Source organism: Diprion similis, chromosome 12 (genome assembly GCF_021155765.1).
Source record: "Diprion similis isolate iyDipSimi1 chromosome 12, iyDipSimi1.1, whole genome shotgun sequence".
Taxonomy (NCBI): Eukaryota; Metazoa; Arthropoda; class Insecta; order Hymenoptera; family Diprionidae; genus Diprion; species Diprion similis.
The window spans coordinates 11,694,181-11,709,336 of NC_060116.1; the positions used below are offsets into that span (position 1 = coordinate 11,694,181).

A 15,156-nucleotide genomic window follows, 5' to 3' on the forward strand; every position below is an offset into this window, starting at 1 on the left:
CAGAATATCAGCTTACAATATATCTGCAGCTAAATTCTAATCCCATTAATTATTGAATTTTATCATTTCCACTCATTCAGCTTCCACCGCCACGTCTGCATAATCTGATAATACGTACACACACATGTTTCACCGCGAATCAATACTTACACGCGTACAATTCTCCTCTGCCAGCTGTCAACATATGCAACCAAATGATAAAATATATGTACGTAAAACCACAACGTCAAAATTATTTTCTTTCAAAATGTTAAAGAGAACGAGAGCAAAATAACAGCAGGTGACTGAAAAATCGCGTGACATGAATTTGAAAAAAATCAAATTATCGCACAAATGACGCATCTATGCAATCTAATGCCAGCTGCATATATGTATTTAAGTTGTGATACGTGAGGATAAACCTGAAATATAACAGCTCGATGAGTCGCATTGAGAAAGAAAAAAAGATACGGTGATATGGAATAGAAGACTGAAAATTTACAATCTGTATATAGCTCTATTCCTAGGTAGCCGACGACGATGCGCGAAAACGTCATCGAGCCGTATTATAGACGAGTTGCAAACGTGACCAGCATTAAACTGACATCATCGTGTCGGCTGTCGCGCATATGCCGTAATCGCATTTGGAACTATGGTCTCAGGGGTGTACAAAGCGGTTCAGGAGAGACCGGACTTTGCTCGCTTTCATTCCCGCTTTTGCGAGTAAAATTTTGCGACGTAAGCTGTTATTGAATCGAGTGTGGCGCGTTTTTCTCTCTGAATAAATGAAAAATAATAATTGTTAACATATGTTTGGAACTGTAATTGACACACACGATAATCAATAAAAATTATTAGTTAAATACGCCGAATTTTATATATAATAGTGGTTTTTACACATTTGTCGAGACACTCGACGTGAAGTTTGAACGATTGGTGATGATCCATCCAGTTCAACAATTGATTTCGTATTTTTTCCTTATTATAAGTGGTTGATGGATGTGAAATACGTCAATTAATTTCTATCTCACGGTCGTTAAAACGAATCCGCTTGACGTGTGTTAGTGAGCAATTTGTACGTCCAAAATCGTGTAAATAATAACTATCTATAAGGTGTTGTGTGATACGGATGTTTAGGCGTTAAAAAATCTTATTCATCTGTAATTTTTCTGCTTTATGCTGTATATTCGAACGGATAACAACGCTCGCTGTTCATAATTTGTCGTTTGTAAAAATCTACGGACAATTAAGCGAACGAAAGGCATAAGACATTCTTGTCAATATTTGTATTCAAATTCCGTCTGAGCGGTGAAAATCGATTCTCGAAACAGTGTCGTGTCGTATCGTTTTTATTCCCGTTCTCTCTCGACTCAGAGCTGTGAATATGCAGTTGAAGCTCGATTGGTTGATCGTCTGGCCGCTAGGGCGGCAGCACCTACCAATCAAACAATGTCAAATGTCAAATCAAACCAATAATTGACAAAGTGTTGCAGCGAGTCGCGCAACCGATTGGATTATGCATACCTATGTTGTATAAAACTCTGATACCAATTGTCGAGACATGTTGTCGGATTATCGGCCGTTCGTTTACGCCGTGTTTCGTATAATCACGGTAGGAAAATTAGGCGTGTTTTAGGGGTTAAACGACGATCAGCGGTTGAAGAAAAAAACCGAGTTTGACGAGAACTATCGAAGCGGCGAGAAAATTGCAGGAATTCTTATTGACACGCGAGTGACTGAGTGAGGATTATTTTCGGGAGTTTTCATACGTGGAAACGAACCGCTCCGTGGGGCTTGTGACTTAGAAATACGGGGATAATACGCTCGTTAAAATTGCAGCAAAATCTTGGGCCTCGAGATACGGTCGTAATGTCAGTTTCAACTTCAAACGTTCAATTGAGCGGCACGCGCGCGCATTGGCCGAAGCTTTTCACAACAATCAGCTGATAGCGGAGGGGACAGAGACAGACATTTTTACATCAAAGTCCCCGAAAACACTTTGGATTTGACGTTCGCTCGGTGGGCGAAGTAGGTTTTTTTTCATTCGAATTTATATAATAAGTGTTTGAACGTCGGTTCTTGTACGAAGGGACATATTTTGTGGAAGTTTGACGGGAGTGGTGTGATAATTGAAATAACTCTCAGTCTTAATTCATAACCGAGGCTGACGGATTTATCGGTATTTTGCGAAGCAGCACATTATGCGCTAACTTAGTGAAATGGCTGCCAACGAACAACGTCAAGAGGTGAGTCTTTCTTCTTGTTAAGAAATGAGAATTGGCTCGTTCAAAGGTTGATTCTTCTCATCCTCGGCCGACACGTAATCCCGCATACATTTTACGGTCAAATGATAAAGCAACCGTCTTATCGGCTGGTCAATTTCTGTGAAAATCATCGGAATTCGTTACCGTGTCATCGCAGAAAATAAAGCAACGACAGGCGACTGCGGATTAACCTTGAGACTTTGAAGAAATATTTGACAAATAAAAACCGACGAGCTATCGTCGCGAATTACTTTATGTCTGCTGTAATACGGGGCGGATATATTCGCCGATTATTTGCCACAACTCGTTTTCAGAACCTCGTCAAATCTCGTTGATGAAAATTTAGTACAAAATATTCACGTACGTTCGAGATCGGTGATATTCAATTCGTGATATTTACATTCCTCGCAAGCAGCTGTCATTTTGTCATTGCGACATGTCACGGCTTTTCTCTTATTTTACAACACCTATAACGTCGGGGAATGATCAAATATTTCTCACGTTACGGCTCCACCTTTTTCACTCCCAATTCGTCGCCTAAATTCGACCGAATTTTTTTCTCTCTTTTCCTTACTCGTCATCCCAGCTCTCCAACAAATAAGACCGAAGCTTCTATAGCACCTAATATTCCTAAATGACTCAACAACAATACAGAAACACGGCTTCGACGAATTCCTTTACTTTGTCTACAATCTCTAATCAATCTGACAATATTTTCTCATATTTAACTAACTTATATTACGATATATATATATATATATATATATATATATATCGGGCAAACGGAATTTTCGAAAGCGAATGAAAGTCGTGACAAAGGAATAAAATTAAAAATTAACCAAGTAACGACATTTTGGTAACCTTGTATCTGGGAGTTTGCTTGTCTTCTGTTGAAAAAATATCACCTCTAATACTAAAAATAGGAGCAATATTTGCCAAATTCTACCACTTCACATCTCTGCACTAAGAAGGCTGAAGAAAAATTCTCTTGTCAGATACAGATGACCGATGGCTGTCTTAGGATTTTCAAACTATTTCACATATGCTCTCGTCGCACCTACACGTCGTTTGGAAAAAATATGTATCATATTAATATTTGGTTGCTGTCAGTTTGCGAATTACTGTTTTCATAACTCATGACAGTCAACGACGTCAGTTTTCCAAGTTATGTCTATCTGAACATTCTTCAAACTGTAAAGAATCACAATCTTTAAGAAAACATATCCAGCTACGATAGTGGGGATCGTTGAGTGCGTTGGAAATGAAAATAACAACGAAACATCTTTGTCCATATTGCTGATTCTTTGATAATTGAGGTTAGAAGGCTGCCACTAATGTCAGCATTAAAATCTGGGTATAAAAATAGCAGTTAGCTCAACCATGTATTTAGATGTCTGGAAACATCCGAAGAACATTTCTGAATTTATATTCTTTTATTCAATACCTTTATTTGAAAAACTTTGCTCTTATTCTAATACAATAAAAGTTTTTTCTCTTTCAAAAAGAGTACTGCATGCAACAATTTTATATCTTCCCATAGAATTTTTTATGTTTTTCAGTCTCGGTCTTCTTTCTAATCAATTTCTTCCTCCAACATATGGCAGATAAAATTATAAAGGGCAGTCTAAATTGTTTCAATTTAGTTTATCAGTACCTACAATTTAATGCATCAAGTAATTACACTTCAAGAATCATGAATTTTCTCAACCTTGGTAAAACTTTCTCTTTGTGAACTCTGTTACATTAAGCAGTTTAATAGGTTTCATCCGTCACAAATCAGTCTTCCAAAATTCCTTGTCATTTATACGTATGTTGATGAAAATGGTTGTGTTTTTTTTAAATATAATTTAATATTGAATATTTCTTATTGCTAGTCATAGTACCACATCTAACATTTTAATAGATGTTTCAGGTGTCTTACTTATTTTTCAATGCATAAGACAATCATGTTTTCCTCTCGAGGTATATTTATAGATCCAAGAAAACAATATGACAAGTATTGCATGAAACTTCTAATAATACTTGATAAAATTATATCTACTCTACACTTATTAATCGTTGCTTTGGAAGTAGGTTTGTGAAAAATCTTGAAAACTCCTCAAATGTACTATTGTAAAGGGACGTGAATGAAAATTTCAAATCGAAATTCTCATCTTAAATACATGTTTTGCAATTAGGTCATTCAACTATTTTTTCAACCAGTGACACCAAATTTCATTTCTGTTGAATTTAGCAGGAAACTTATTACTTCATAATGAGCCTGATAAGTTTTAATTAAAACTGAGTATCGAACGTTTCTCACTTCAAAAAAAAAAGTCAAACAAAATGGAAGTAGCCAATTTTTGGTCATTCATTTTCAAACGATAAGTCAACAAGTATTTTGCTGATGAATAAATTGTTAACACATGGTAACATTAATAAGTGGGTAAAGAAATAGATTAACATTTCATGCATATGATAAACAGGATCAAAGGGAGCCAGCGCATCATGCAAGGCGTCCAATGAATGCATTCCTAATTTTCTGCAAACGACATCGTGGCGCGGTGCGAATTGGCTTTCCACATTTAGAGAATCGCGCGGTAACTCGTGTGCTCGGCGAATGGTGGGCGACTCTTCATCCTGATCAGAAACGTTCTTACACCGATCTTGCGCAAGAGGTAGGAGATAGAATAAGTGGAGAACAAAAATTCAGCAGCTGTTAATATATAGCCGATATAAATTTAAGCTGTTGTCGACGCAATGCTTTTTTTGTATTAAAATTATGCCGAGCTAGTTTGTAGTGAGAATACGTTTAACTGATAGATTCATGGCTGTTTGCCAACGTTCAATAAAATAACACGGTTGGTTTCTTTTTTCTTTCAGTACAAAGATGCATTTCTTAACGCGAATCCAGATTTCAAATGGTACAAATTACCTGCACCACCATTACGCACTTTGACAACTCGACCAACCAATAAGAAACAAGAATTGGATTTGAGTGATCAGCAAGCCCAATATTTGAACAGCTCAGCGTCAGAATCCACAAAGATTGATAAGAGAGAGGGACAATCGATTCAGCCTGGAAAATTGGCAGATGAGTCTCAAATTGGTGGTCTCAGTTCCCTTTTTACCCCACAAAAAATAAAAACGGAAGAAATTTTGCCAGTAACAAACGGTACAAATAATATTACAAATGATAACGACGATAGCATACCAAAACCTCCGAAAAAACGGTGTACCGAGCTTCCACACCCCGTCAGTCAGAAAAGGGAAATTAAGATCAACTTGTTCGGTGAAAAAAAGAAAGAATCCAACAACAATAATCAACAACTTATCGTAAGTTGTACTCTCTAGGATGATGTTGTACATAAAAAAATATTTATTCTCTTTCCTCTCGGAACTTTCATTGAAAACTATAACATTAGTCCAAAGGTCGCCATTCAATCTCAGACAAGTATTGAGTAACTCTTTTTTCGCATACAGGGTGTTGATAATGAGAAGAGTGCCAATAATTTGTACTACGAAGGTGCAGGATCGCCTGAGGAAAGTACTTTTCGGGGAGAGAGAACCTGCAAAGGATTACGTTATCAGAAATTTCTTGCAGAACAGTCGCGAGCTATCGGGCCACCTGGACAGCAGACAAGGCGAAGAAGAGCAGCTGAATTTCTCAGGTATTCTAATTTCCGTTTTCAATTTTCGTCTCATCTGATCATCTGGTTGTTATTTTACACCGTTGATATTGTTAGGTGAAAAATTTGATCTACGTTATTGTTTCTAGTCTCGAAGAACAAACAATTGAAAGGAGGAATTCAATTTCTTCAAATTTCAGTGAAAAGACTGACTCCGTGAGCAGCGAAGGCAGCAGTAGCACTCGAGGTGAATTAGAACATCTGGTGGAAAGGTAGCCATTTTTTATTCGCACAATTATTGAGGCCATTAAGTATTTTCTATGATTCTTACTGCTAATTGTAGTGCTGAGGGAAAGCTCGAGGCTTCAAAACCAGAAGAAACAGAGATAGAAGAAGCAGGTGGTCAATTGCAATATGAAACTTGGACCCCTCGCAAAAGATTCAAGGCTGAGTGAGTAAGAGAGCCGTGGCACTCGAAACAGATTTTTTACCTCGTTCAGGAATAGTTTCGTTAACAAATTACATATTTTCACAGAGATTTCAATTTAGAAAAAAAGATAGAGGCGCTGCCATCTCTGAGCTTAGAAGAATTCCAAGAAAAGAAAAAGCAGCAGCGTATCAAGAAGAAAAAGATCTTACAAAAATCAAACCACAACAATTTGAGTCAAGAACATAGTAATTGGTCAACCATTAAGCAGTCGAATGACGTATCAGAAAGAGCATTATTGGTCGGAAGTCAAAAGCGAAAAGCACGAAAGCAAAGCATCACGCGTAATGCTGGAGCAAGCTGTGCAGTCCAAGGCAGTGAAAACCAAGACACTAAAGGTATGTGTTCGAAAAAAATGTTCAAGCATAGAATAAAAAAAAAACCAGTCAAATTAATTATGCAATGCCTTATATTTTCATTCTGAATTGACTTATTAATGACATGGTAGTTCATCATTTTATTCTAATGTGAAAAAATTTCATTCAAATTTAATTAAACCAATAGAATGGGGTACAGCTCCGGACCTTGGTGCACTGGCCTGCCTTGCAGCAGTTGCTGCCGACCGAACCAAACTCACAAAATAATAATGCCTCCTCTAAACTTTGTATGAGAGTTCGAATTAACTTAACGTAATACAACCCCCAACACCACCAAAATATGTAATTTGATACTACACACATACAAATATATACGTACCGTGAATATTTCTCGAAGCAATCTCGTCCAGGCACTCAAGGTGATACTGTGACTTGCATCAACTGCTGTGAGTTGGGCCCAACTGTGAGAACGAGTGAACTCCTTCAAGGTATATTCACGGTACATATTTTATACATATATATATATATATATACACGAATATAAACGTTATTATCATTGTTATTATTGATACACTATTATGTCCCATTAAATTTATGAAACTTAATATAAGAAATTTCGTTAATATACATATAGTGATAGGTGACCGTATAGTATAGGTAAACAGGGATATTTTTAAAATATTTTAATACGAGTTACGTTTATACCATAGTTATTACCGCAGCATGTACCTAACACCATTTACCAATATTATTTCTCCATCGTTAATCAATTCTTACTATTCGTTTACGTGATTTTTGATAATACCAGATTCGTATGGATATTTGGTTTGAAATTTAATTTTGAGTCTTGTGATTATTTGCAGCTTTATATTTTCTTTCAAGTTTCCTTCTCTCTCTCTCGCTTCCGAAATTTCTTTTTCGCATTGCTAAAGAAACGAAAAAATTTATAAGTATTGCAAATTTATTTATTGACATAGTAAATGTCAATGAACATTGATGTAATGCTGGGTATATGCATACCCAGTTTTATTTTCTGTCCATACGATCGGTATATAAACGAACTAGCCGGATGTCATGGTGCTTCGACGTTTTCTTAAACAGCATAGTTGATTAGTGAATATAGCATATAGCGAGAATATATATATATATACATATATATATATATATATATATATATACATACATATATATATATATATATGTATATACGAATAGACATCTTTTCAAAGAGTTGAATAAGATATTCAAATACATAATACGATATAAAAATTTTATACGGAAGATGAGATCCATTCTGAAAGCAAATTTTTCAATAGTAGAAATTAGTCGGGTTTGTCTGAGATTGCTGTGCCCGTATTTAAATCTAATGGGTACCGAATATCTCTGACGTTTCTGTTATGTACTGTTGACTGTAGCAATTATGATAATAATAAGAAGTGTTATTATTATGCAACAGCTATATAAATTATCCTGACTGTACTCTGTAAACGTTTGGTGTACGCATTGCAGATAGCTGGCACACAGTATTACAAAGTCTACTGCAGTTGGGACGGGGAAAAAAACAAATACAAAATGAGGGGATAATTCTTGTTTTCGAAAGAAAAATAACTCAAACAGTACCAACAAAAAATACAAGAAAGATATAATCAAAATGTATAAACAAACCCTATAATACGTATATACATGCGTATATACGAATACTTACATATATTTTGTAACGATAAGACTACTAAAACTAATATATTTGAATGTATATTAATAATATTTATATCAACTAACATATATAGAATTAAGATTTTGTGGATGCCAGTTTGTTGGCACTGGTGGAGAAAGTAAGAGACTTGTCTGTGATTTTGGCTAAAAGGAATTTTTAATGTTTTATATTTTTCTATCAATTATATCTCTTTAATTGTGTTAAAAACAAAAAATTAATTCTGGAAGCAATTTTAGATTGTTAAAAGCGTTTTTTTGAAGAATTTTAGAAACAGTCAACTTTGGTTAATTATTGTGTAGCTCCAGTGGGCCTATCTCTACAGATACTTGCTTATACCAATCATGTCCCTTATTCCCTCTTTTCCTTTTCTTTTCCTTTGTTTCCCCATTCCTAGTACCAATAAAGGCCATTAAGCTGGCTGTCTTTAGTATTCTTCTATCAACGTTTGAAGCAACCAACTGTTAATAATCTTTTGTTGGATGATTATAAGGAGATATGTATTATTCTATTTGAAACGTGCCTTGCAAAGATAAAAAATGTACCGATTTACAAACAATGACCAACATGATTTAATTTGATTGTAAAAATTTTTTTTCTCAAAGCTAATTTCTATCGGTCCTTTGTATATCAATCTACATACTATACAAAATACACTATTACGATCTGCCGAATTATTCAAACATTATGGAAAGCGGGTAGTTGGATTTAAATGTTTAGTCGCAAGGGAGAAGAAGGAGATAAAAGATGAGGTATTTTGAAATTAAAATTTTTCAAATTTTATAGCACAAAATCTGTGTAACTAGCTTTAAAATATATAATTTACACAAGCATATATATATATTGTATACTTGTAACATATTGTATACTGTTTATATAAATAAATATATGATATTTTGATGTAACAATTTTAACATCTGCTTTTGAACACTAACTACAGTTAAAGCGAATCTCAAACTTTACCAAAAATGACGTGTTCATACATATTATCCAGTTATTACCTAATTTCAATAATTTAACATTTAGTTTGTATTCATGAATTAGTTAGAGAATTTCATACAATATTTTTATGCGGGTAATAATATCAATAATCGATCGATTCAAAAGCTGAACTTAAAATTCGGATGGACGCCTCTTCAGTAAATAATAAGATCTAAAACGCTTGAAAGTTATCAAAGATCCGCAATAAACTAATTTATCTGTCAAAATCAGCTGATCTTGATGCGCTTCGGGAACAGCTGACCAAGAAAAATAACAGCGAAAATGCTGCCATCTGCCGTATTCCGCAAATATCTCGAAATAACGGGAATAAGTTCTGTCGCCATCTTGCAAGCAATGACACATCGTCGCTCGTCGGACGTGTTTAGTTTCTCGATAAGGCCTGTGGGGACTGGAATCGTTTCGGGATTGCTGAGTAAATTCAATGATTCCTCGCAGTCGTAAGTTCGTCGCGAGGAAGTGTTGATCAGTCGAAATCGTTCCGCCGAGGTTTAACTGCGGAACCTATATAATTTTGGACAGAGGCTAAAAAAAGGTCGGTAAATTCAATTCGTTAACTATGTTTACGTTCGGCCGTGTATCGGCTATTTAGCCCCCCTCCATTGACTTGACATTTGCTTTGTTTACAATTACAGATCAGCTGGAATTCGATTATTTCGAATAAAATGGGGGTTATATTCCTCGAACATATTGGAGGCGTTCGTCTATTCTCCTGCGCTTCCTGCGACACGAATCTAACGAATCGAAGCCAATTGATTAGCACTAGATTTACGGGGGCGACCGGACGAGCCTTTCTGTTTAATAAAGTGGTAAACCTCAATTACAGGTAACTGCTCAACGGAACGGAAACGTTTGAAGTTTCTTGATTTTTATGAAACGTACGAAAAAGCAAATTATTTTCAATGTCAGGTTACAGAATCTAATTGATTGAATAATGCTTAGCGAGGTACAGGACAGAGTCATGCTAACGGGTCGACACATGGTGCGCGATGTCAGCTGCAAAAATTGTGATGCCAAACTTGGATGGGTATACGAATTTGCAACGGATGACAACCAGCGGTACAAAGAAGGTAGAGTCATCTTAGAGAGGGCGCTTGTCACTGAAAGTGATGGAATGGGCGAGAATATCTAATATTCGAGCCTACAATTGGAAGCGAAACGGTGCTGAGCGTCACAGGTAATGAGAAGCTTTATTTGACGATATATTTCTCAGAATGGAACGTTATCCCAACAAAATTGGTTGGGGTTGTTGCCGTTAGCCAATGCGATGAAGCTTGTGTTGATATTAGTCTATATTACCTGTGGCAGCAAGCATCCATCCCTGTAGAATATTTGTTTGACTTTAGTTAGAATTGTATGTTTACTATGATATTTATACATATATATATATATATAAAGTTTATGTTGATTTAAGCATAAAATGTGATGATTTCCTTCGATATCCTGTATCATGTCTGTCATTCAGAATTTTGGGTTCCTATCTCCACTTTAAGTCTTCGTCAGAATTTGATGTTTAAAACTAGATACAGGATGTTTAAGTATGCTTTAAGAAAGCAGTAACTGTTCAGAAGTCACAGATCTCAGTAATATCATCCAATTTTTCGAGCAACCATGCTGGTAAGAGAAAAATTTAGAAAATGGAGGTACAAGACCTGAACAAGTGACTTATATTTATTAATGTTTTTTATACATAAATATCTTATATATATAGGGAAATAAATGTAAATCTTTATGCACGCATTTTACTCGATTTGAATAATTTATTTCAATTATTTTTGCCAATTTGCGTAAAATGCAATCCATAGAATATTTCATATCCAGTTAATTATAGCACCAAATTAAGTCTAAACTTTGCTAGTTCTGCTTCTCGAGGATCTTATCCTTCACATTGACTGAATTTTTCGCCCTTTAGATATGACAAACACGTTCCAAATTTCATGTTCCAATACATAATAATAGAACATGTACATCGAAATTGGAATTTTTATGCATCGATATTTTTTATTTTTTATTATGCAAGATTTACAAAGTTTATAAAATTCAATTCTTAGAATGCAAAGAGGTAAAACAGGAACATGCTGATAGATATACAGTTATTAAAATTGTATGAATTGACTATGGATTTGGAAATTCTTAAGGCGCTCTTGAAATTTTGGCCATAAAGCACACATACATTATATGAAACATATAATAAATTAATTTGTTTTATAAAGCACGCACACTCAATTATGCGTTGGATATTAAAAATTGATTTATAATTCTAAACTTGGTCAGTTCAGTATAAATTTGTCTTGTCTAACTTTGGCGTTATAACGGTGCTATGTGGATATTTGCATCCAAATGATGAAGATAACTGAAACAATAATGGTGCATGACTTTATTTAGTTACGGTAAGAATTGTTCTATTCAGTACAATAATAGTGAGCATCTGGCACTAATGTCACAAGTGACGAACAGATACAGGGCTGCGTAAAACGTTAGTGATAGCAATTCATTCGGTTAAATAAATTAAACATTTACCTTGGATTGTATGATTGCACCTTTGCACGCAGTATAGAGGGACCAATGAGAGAGCTCAATGTATTTAGACACTGACTAGCAGCACTGGATGTGAGTGCATTTTCACTTTCTAATGCATAGAAAATGGAATCAAAGAAATCTTGCACTAAAGATTTCGTATATTTTTTCCCTATGCTGGTACAAATAATGGGAAGTGTTTTGCACAAATTTTCTAGTAGCTGCAAATGATTGCTATAGTGACGCAGCTTTGAAATTTCAGCGAGGAGCGGTAAAATTTCGGTCACTACATTTAACGCAGGTCCTCCAATCATTGCTAGTTCTCCGAGTAGATGTAAACACCTGACAAAAAATTTTTTCACTCGTGAAAATGGCATAGAAAATTCCATGAAAATCATTAAACTTTCTTTAGATCGTAAACATTTGGGTATTTTGTATACTAGAATAAATATTAAATACCCATCTGCTAGCTCCCATGGCTCGCTCGGTTTACGCTTCACGTGATCTAAATCAGTATGTCTGTTATACTTATACATCTGTGAACGGATTTATCTGTTAGAATATCTGGATGGGAAAAGATTCATCATTTTATTAGTGTGCATGCCCAGAAATTTTTACTTACCGGTACATCATCGGTGGGATCTGCAACTTGCGGACATCTACGAGTACTCGTATAATTTGTATTTAGCTTAGAGTTAGGCTCTGAAAATAGAAGACTAGAGTCTGGTTGGTTCCTGACACCATTCAATCCCGCTACCATTCTTGGATGAACTTCAGCCAGAGCTGAAGTGCCATAAGCTCTGACTATGTTACTTAGTCCAATAGCTGCGTCCTGGCGTACACTTGCAATTGGATCTTCCAAATTCCGGAAAAACATAGGATACAAACTGGGAAGAGCCTTTTGAGATTCTTGCGGAAAAGTCTGTATCAAGCTGCCACAAGCTAAGCACGCAGCTGGAATTTTATATGAAGATTAAATTTCCAATATTCATTTGAATCGTTACAGAGAAGGGCTAGAAATTAAAAGATATTACCGTCTCGGACTGGCCAAAAATCATCTTGAAAACAAATACCAAGTGCAGATAATAGTTGCTGAACATGTGGACGAACACATTCCGAATCAATTTTCGTTGCTAATTCTGCGATACACGAACAAGCTGCCTCTCTAACTGCATGATTATCGCTTTGTGTTGTCTGAATATAAAAATGAATTATCAGTTTGCGAGGAAACTAATTCAGTGCATTAAAATGCATGTCTCAAATTTAACGAACTTACTTTTATGTAATAATTGACTGTTTCGTTTACAAATCTTTCTACTAGCGCTTTACCATCGGGACCTGTAACTTGTCTCCAGGTTTCTTGTGAATAATTCCTAACTCCCTCAGCTACATAGTACCTGAAACCATCAGATTTGAATTGACATGGTGGAATTAGGCCGAGTAAGAAAAAGTAAGTCCTTCATTTCGCACCTGTTTAAACAAATCTTTGGTAAAAGTTCAGGATAATATGCTTCCCTGGACTTGGCCATAGGTAAGGCGACCAAAAACTTTCTAGTTGCAACACTGGCTGCCAAACGAACTTGCGACCAGTTGTCCGATAGGCCAGATGATAAATTGTGGGCAAACTCATTGCCGTATGTATTGATAACAGTGTTATCACACTCACCATAATCTAGTAAAAAATGTTCTATGATTGTATTTCTTTAAATTTTAGTTTGTGACTTTAGCAGAGAATGATGCTTACCGTCCACTGCATTAGTCACTAACGAAGCACAAAGATAAAACGCAGCTTCTCTAACAAATCGACAGGAGTGCTTGGTGCTCCGAAACACCAAATTCAACATCTCAGCGTCAATGAATGGTTGAAATTCATGACCACATCCTTCAGCAATATTTTGTAGACATTTTAACGTTGTTTCTAAAGCGGTTGACGAGTCACCTGTTTCCTGATGGTCATTTATGTCAATTGAACTCTGTTTAGCATATTGTAAGAATCGGAGGGCAAACAATTTCTTTCTCCAATGGTATTGATAAATTGAATTTAGAATATCCGGAGGAAAACAACTTCCTCCTGATTTTTGGTGATGCAGAATAAGGTAATTAACAGACTACTATCTTACTACAGCTTTACTCACCGAGCTGGATGCAATTTTGTGCATAATCTGTTGCTGATCTGTATTCTGAGAATCAATTTGACTCGATAGGAGATTAACAAGGGACGTTTTTATCTCAGAATACAAGAGAGGGCCTGCTTTTGCGCAAAGTGCGCCCAGAACTTCCCCTGTGACCAGAAAGTTAGCATTACTATTATGTCAAAAAGGAAAGCGTGATAGGTATGCTAAATAGCGAAACATAAACAGAACAAATAACTAAATGAATAGGTAATCGAAAAGCGGCACCTCTAATGTATTCTAAAATAAATGACAGTTGGTATTTTGAATACGCTTACACGGAATTGAAAATACTTTTATGGCAAATAGCCAAAGCGACAGTTTCAAATTACATACCGGCGGCTATTCGAATTCGTGGCTCATCGTCAATTAGGTACTGCAAAGCTGTGTCCTTATACTTATTTATAAATAGTTGGTCGTGTTCATTTTCTATGTTGAGATAACTAACGACTATTTTAGTGCCTAATAAGCAGCCATATTTCGTCTCCCACGACGCCTCTCTGTTTGCAGCTGCGGCGATTAAGGCATTTTTGAATTGTTGCACAGTACTTTGGCTCGAAGCTGGCAGTATTTTATTTAATTCAGATATTGCCTGATCTCGCTCAAGTTTCATGGGGCTGCATAGAAGGTGCAATATTTCATGCGACATTGTTGGAAACGATGATAAATTGTGCAATGTGTCTGAAATCGGAAGGATGAAGTCATGAAGTATTTCGTTCATAAATATGCCCGTTTATCACGTACTCGAACAACGCTCGAAACGCGGCAACAACAAGGTAAATAGACTGAAAATATTGTGTACATAAAAAAAGAAAGGTGTTAATTCAAACTTTGACAGTTGGGCACTAACCTCAAAATTATTTGTTTCTGATGAGAATAAGGCGTATTGAAGGGCACATTTCGTCTCGGAGACGCCGGCGTGAACCACTGAGACTCGAACTATAATAAAACAATATTTTACGAGCCGACAATACGGCTTCACGGGGTAAAATTCGTAAATTTTTTACGTGACAGAAGACAGCCAAGCTCCTGTGGCATTCCAACGTTCTCATTGGCTGGTGCACAGCATCTCTTCAATTCCGGGTTTCAATTCGTCGAATGCA

At 35.9% G+C, this 15,156-nt stretch overlaps 3 protein-coding genes across 8 annotated transcripts; 2 read left to right on the plus strand and 1 right to left on the minus strand.

Annotated features, from left to right (window-relative positions):
• Window positions 1-1,990: 1,990 nt before the first annotated feature.
• On the plus strand, window positions 1,991-7,591 carry LOC124413105 (HMG box transcription factor BBX). Of its 4 annotated transcripts, none has more exons than XM_046893469.1 (8): window positions 1,991-2,225; window positions 4,706-4,900; window positions 5,106-5,558; window positions 5,706-5,893; window positions 6,001-6,123; window positions 6,195-6,302; window positions 6,387-6,676; window positions 6,840-7,591. In XM_046893469.1, exons 1-8 carry the CDS (start codon window positions 2,199-2,201, stop codon window positions 6,920-6,922), a joined length of 1,467 nt encoding a protein of 488 aa, XP_046749425.1. In that variant the 5' UTR covers window positions 1,991-2,198; the 3' UTR covers window positions 6,923-7,591. The 4 variants fall into 4 exon arrangements, with proteins under 4 accessions (XP_046749425.1, XP_046749426.1, XP_046749428.1 ...); XM_046893470.1 differs by having other exon boundaries at window positions 6,843-7,591; XM_046893472.1 differs by having other exon boundaries at window positions 6,052-6,123.
• A 2,086-nt stretch (window positions 7,592-9,677) lies between these two features.
• Window positions 9,678-10,779, plus strand: LOC124413234 (protein yippee-like 5). The gene is made up of 3 exons (XM_046893683.1): window positions 9,678-9,900; window positions 10,001-10,191; window positions 10,308-10,779. Exons 2-3 carry the CDS (start codon window positions 10,031-10,033, stop codon window positions 10,495-10,497), a joined length of 351 nt encoding a protein of 116 aa, XP_046749639.1. The 5' UTR covers window positions 9,678-9,900; window positions 10,001-10,030; the 3' UTR covers window positions 10,498-10,779.
• Window positions 10,780-10,865: 86 nt separating this feature from the next.
• Window positions 10,866-15,083, minus strand: LOC124413223. Of its 3 annotated transcripts, none has more exons than XM_046893663.1 (11): window positions 14,904-15,081; window positions 14,390-14,734; window positions 14,018-14,163; window positions 13,627-13,828; window positions 13,353-13,554; window positions 13,159-13,279; window positions 12,917-13,076; window positions 12,505-12,836; window positions 12,342-12,418; window positions 11,886-12,224; window positions 10,866-11,718 (listed from the first exon to the last, which is right to left on the minus strand). In XM_046893663.1, the coding sequence occupies exons 2-11, from the start codon at window positions 14,700-14,702 to the stop codon at window positions 11,673-11,675; spliced, it is 1,938 nt and encodes a 645-aa protein (XP_046749619.1). In that variant the 5' UTR covers window positions 14,703-14,734; window positions 14,904-15,081; the 3' UTR covers window positions 10,866-11,672. The 3 variants fall into 3 exon arrangements, with proteins under 3 accessions (XP_046749619.1, XP_046749618.1, XP_046749617.1); XM_046893662.1 differs by having other exon boundaries at window positions 13,353-13,569; XM_046893661.1 differs by having other exon boundaries at window positions 11,886-12,418; window positions 13,353-13,569; window positions 14,904-15,083.
• Between the last annotated feature and the right edge of the window lie 73 nt (window positions 15,084-15,156).

Bases quoted from the DNA above. Each gene is read 5' to 3' on its own strand.
- LOC124413105 (XM_046893469.1), top strand. From the start codon at position 2,199: ATGGCTGCCAACGAACAACGTCAAGAG. The intron at 2,226-4,705 runs GTGAGTCTTTCT...GCATATGATAAA, and splicing joins CCAACGAACAACGTCAAGAG to CAGGATCAAAGGGAGCCAGC. The intron at 4,901-5,105 runs GTAGGAGATAGA...TTTTTCTTTCAG, and splicing joins ACACCGATCTTGCGCAAGAG to TACAAAGATGCATTTCTTAA.
- LOC124413234 (XM_046893683.1), top strand. From the start codon at position 10,031: ATGGGGGTTATATTCCTCGAACATATTGGAGGCGTTCGTCTATTCTCC. The intron at 10,192-10,307 runs GTAACTGCTCAA...AATAATGCTTAG, and splicing joins GTGGTAAACCTCAATTACAG to CGAGGTACAGGACAGAGTCA.
- LOC124413223 (XM_046893661.1), bottom strand. From the start codon at position 14,702: ATGTCGCATGAAATATTGCACCTTCTATGCAGCCCCATGAAACTTGAG. The intron at 13,077-13,158 runs GTAAGTTCGTTA...TTTTATATTCAG, and splicing joins CAGTCAATTATTACATAAAA to ACAACACAAAGCGATAATCA. The intron at 12,837-12,916 runs GTAATATCTTTT...ATAAAATTCCAG, and splicing joins TTTTTGGCCAGTCCGAGACG to CTGCGTGCTTAGCTTGTGGC.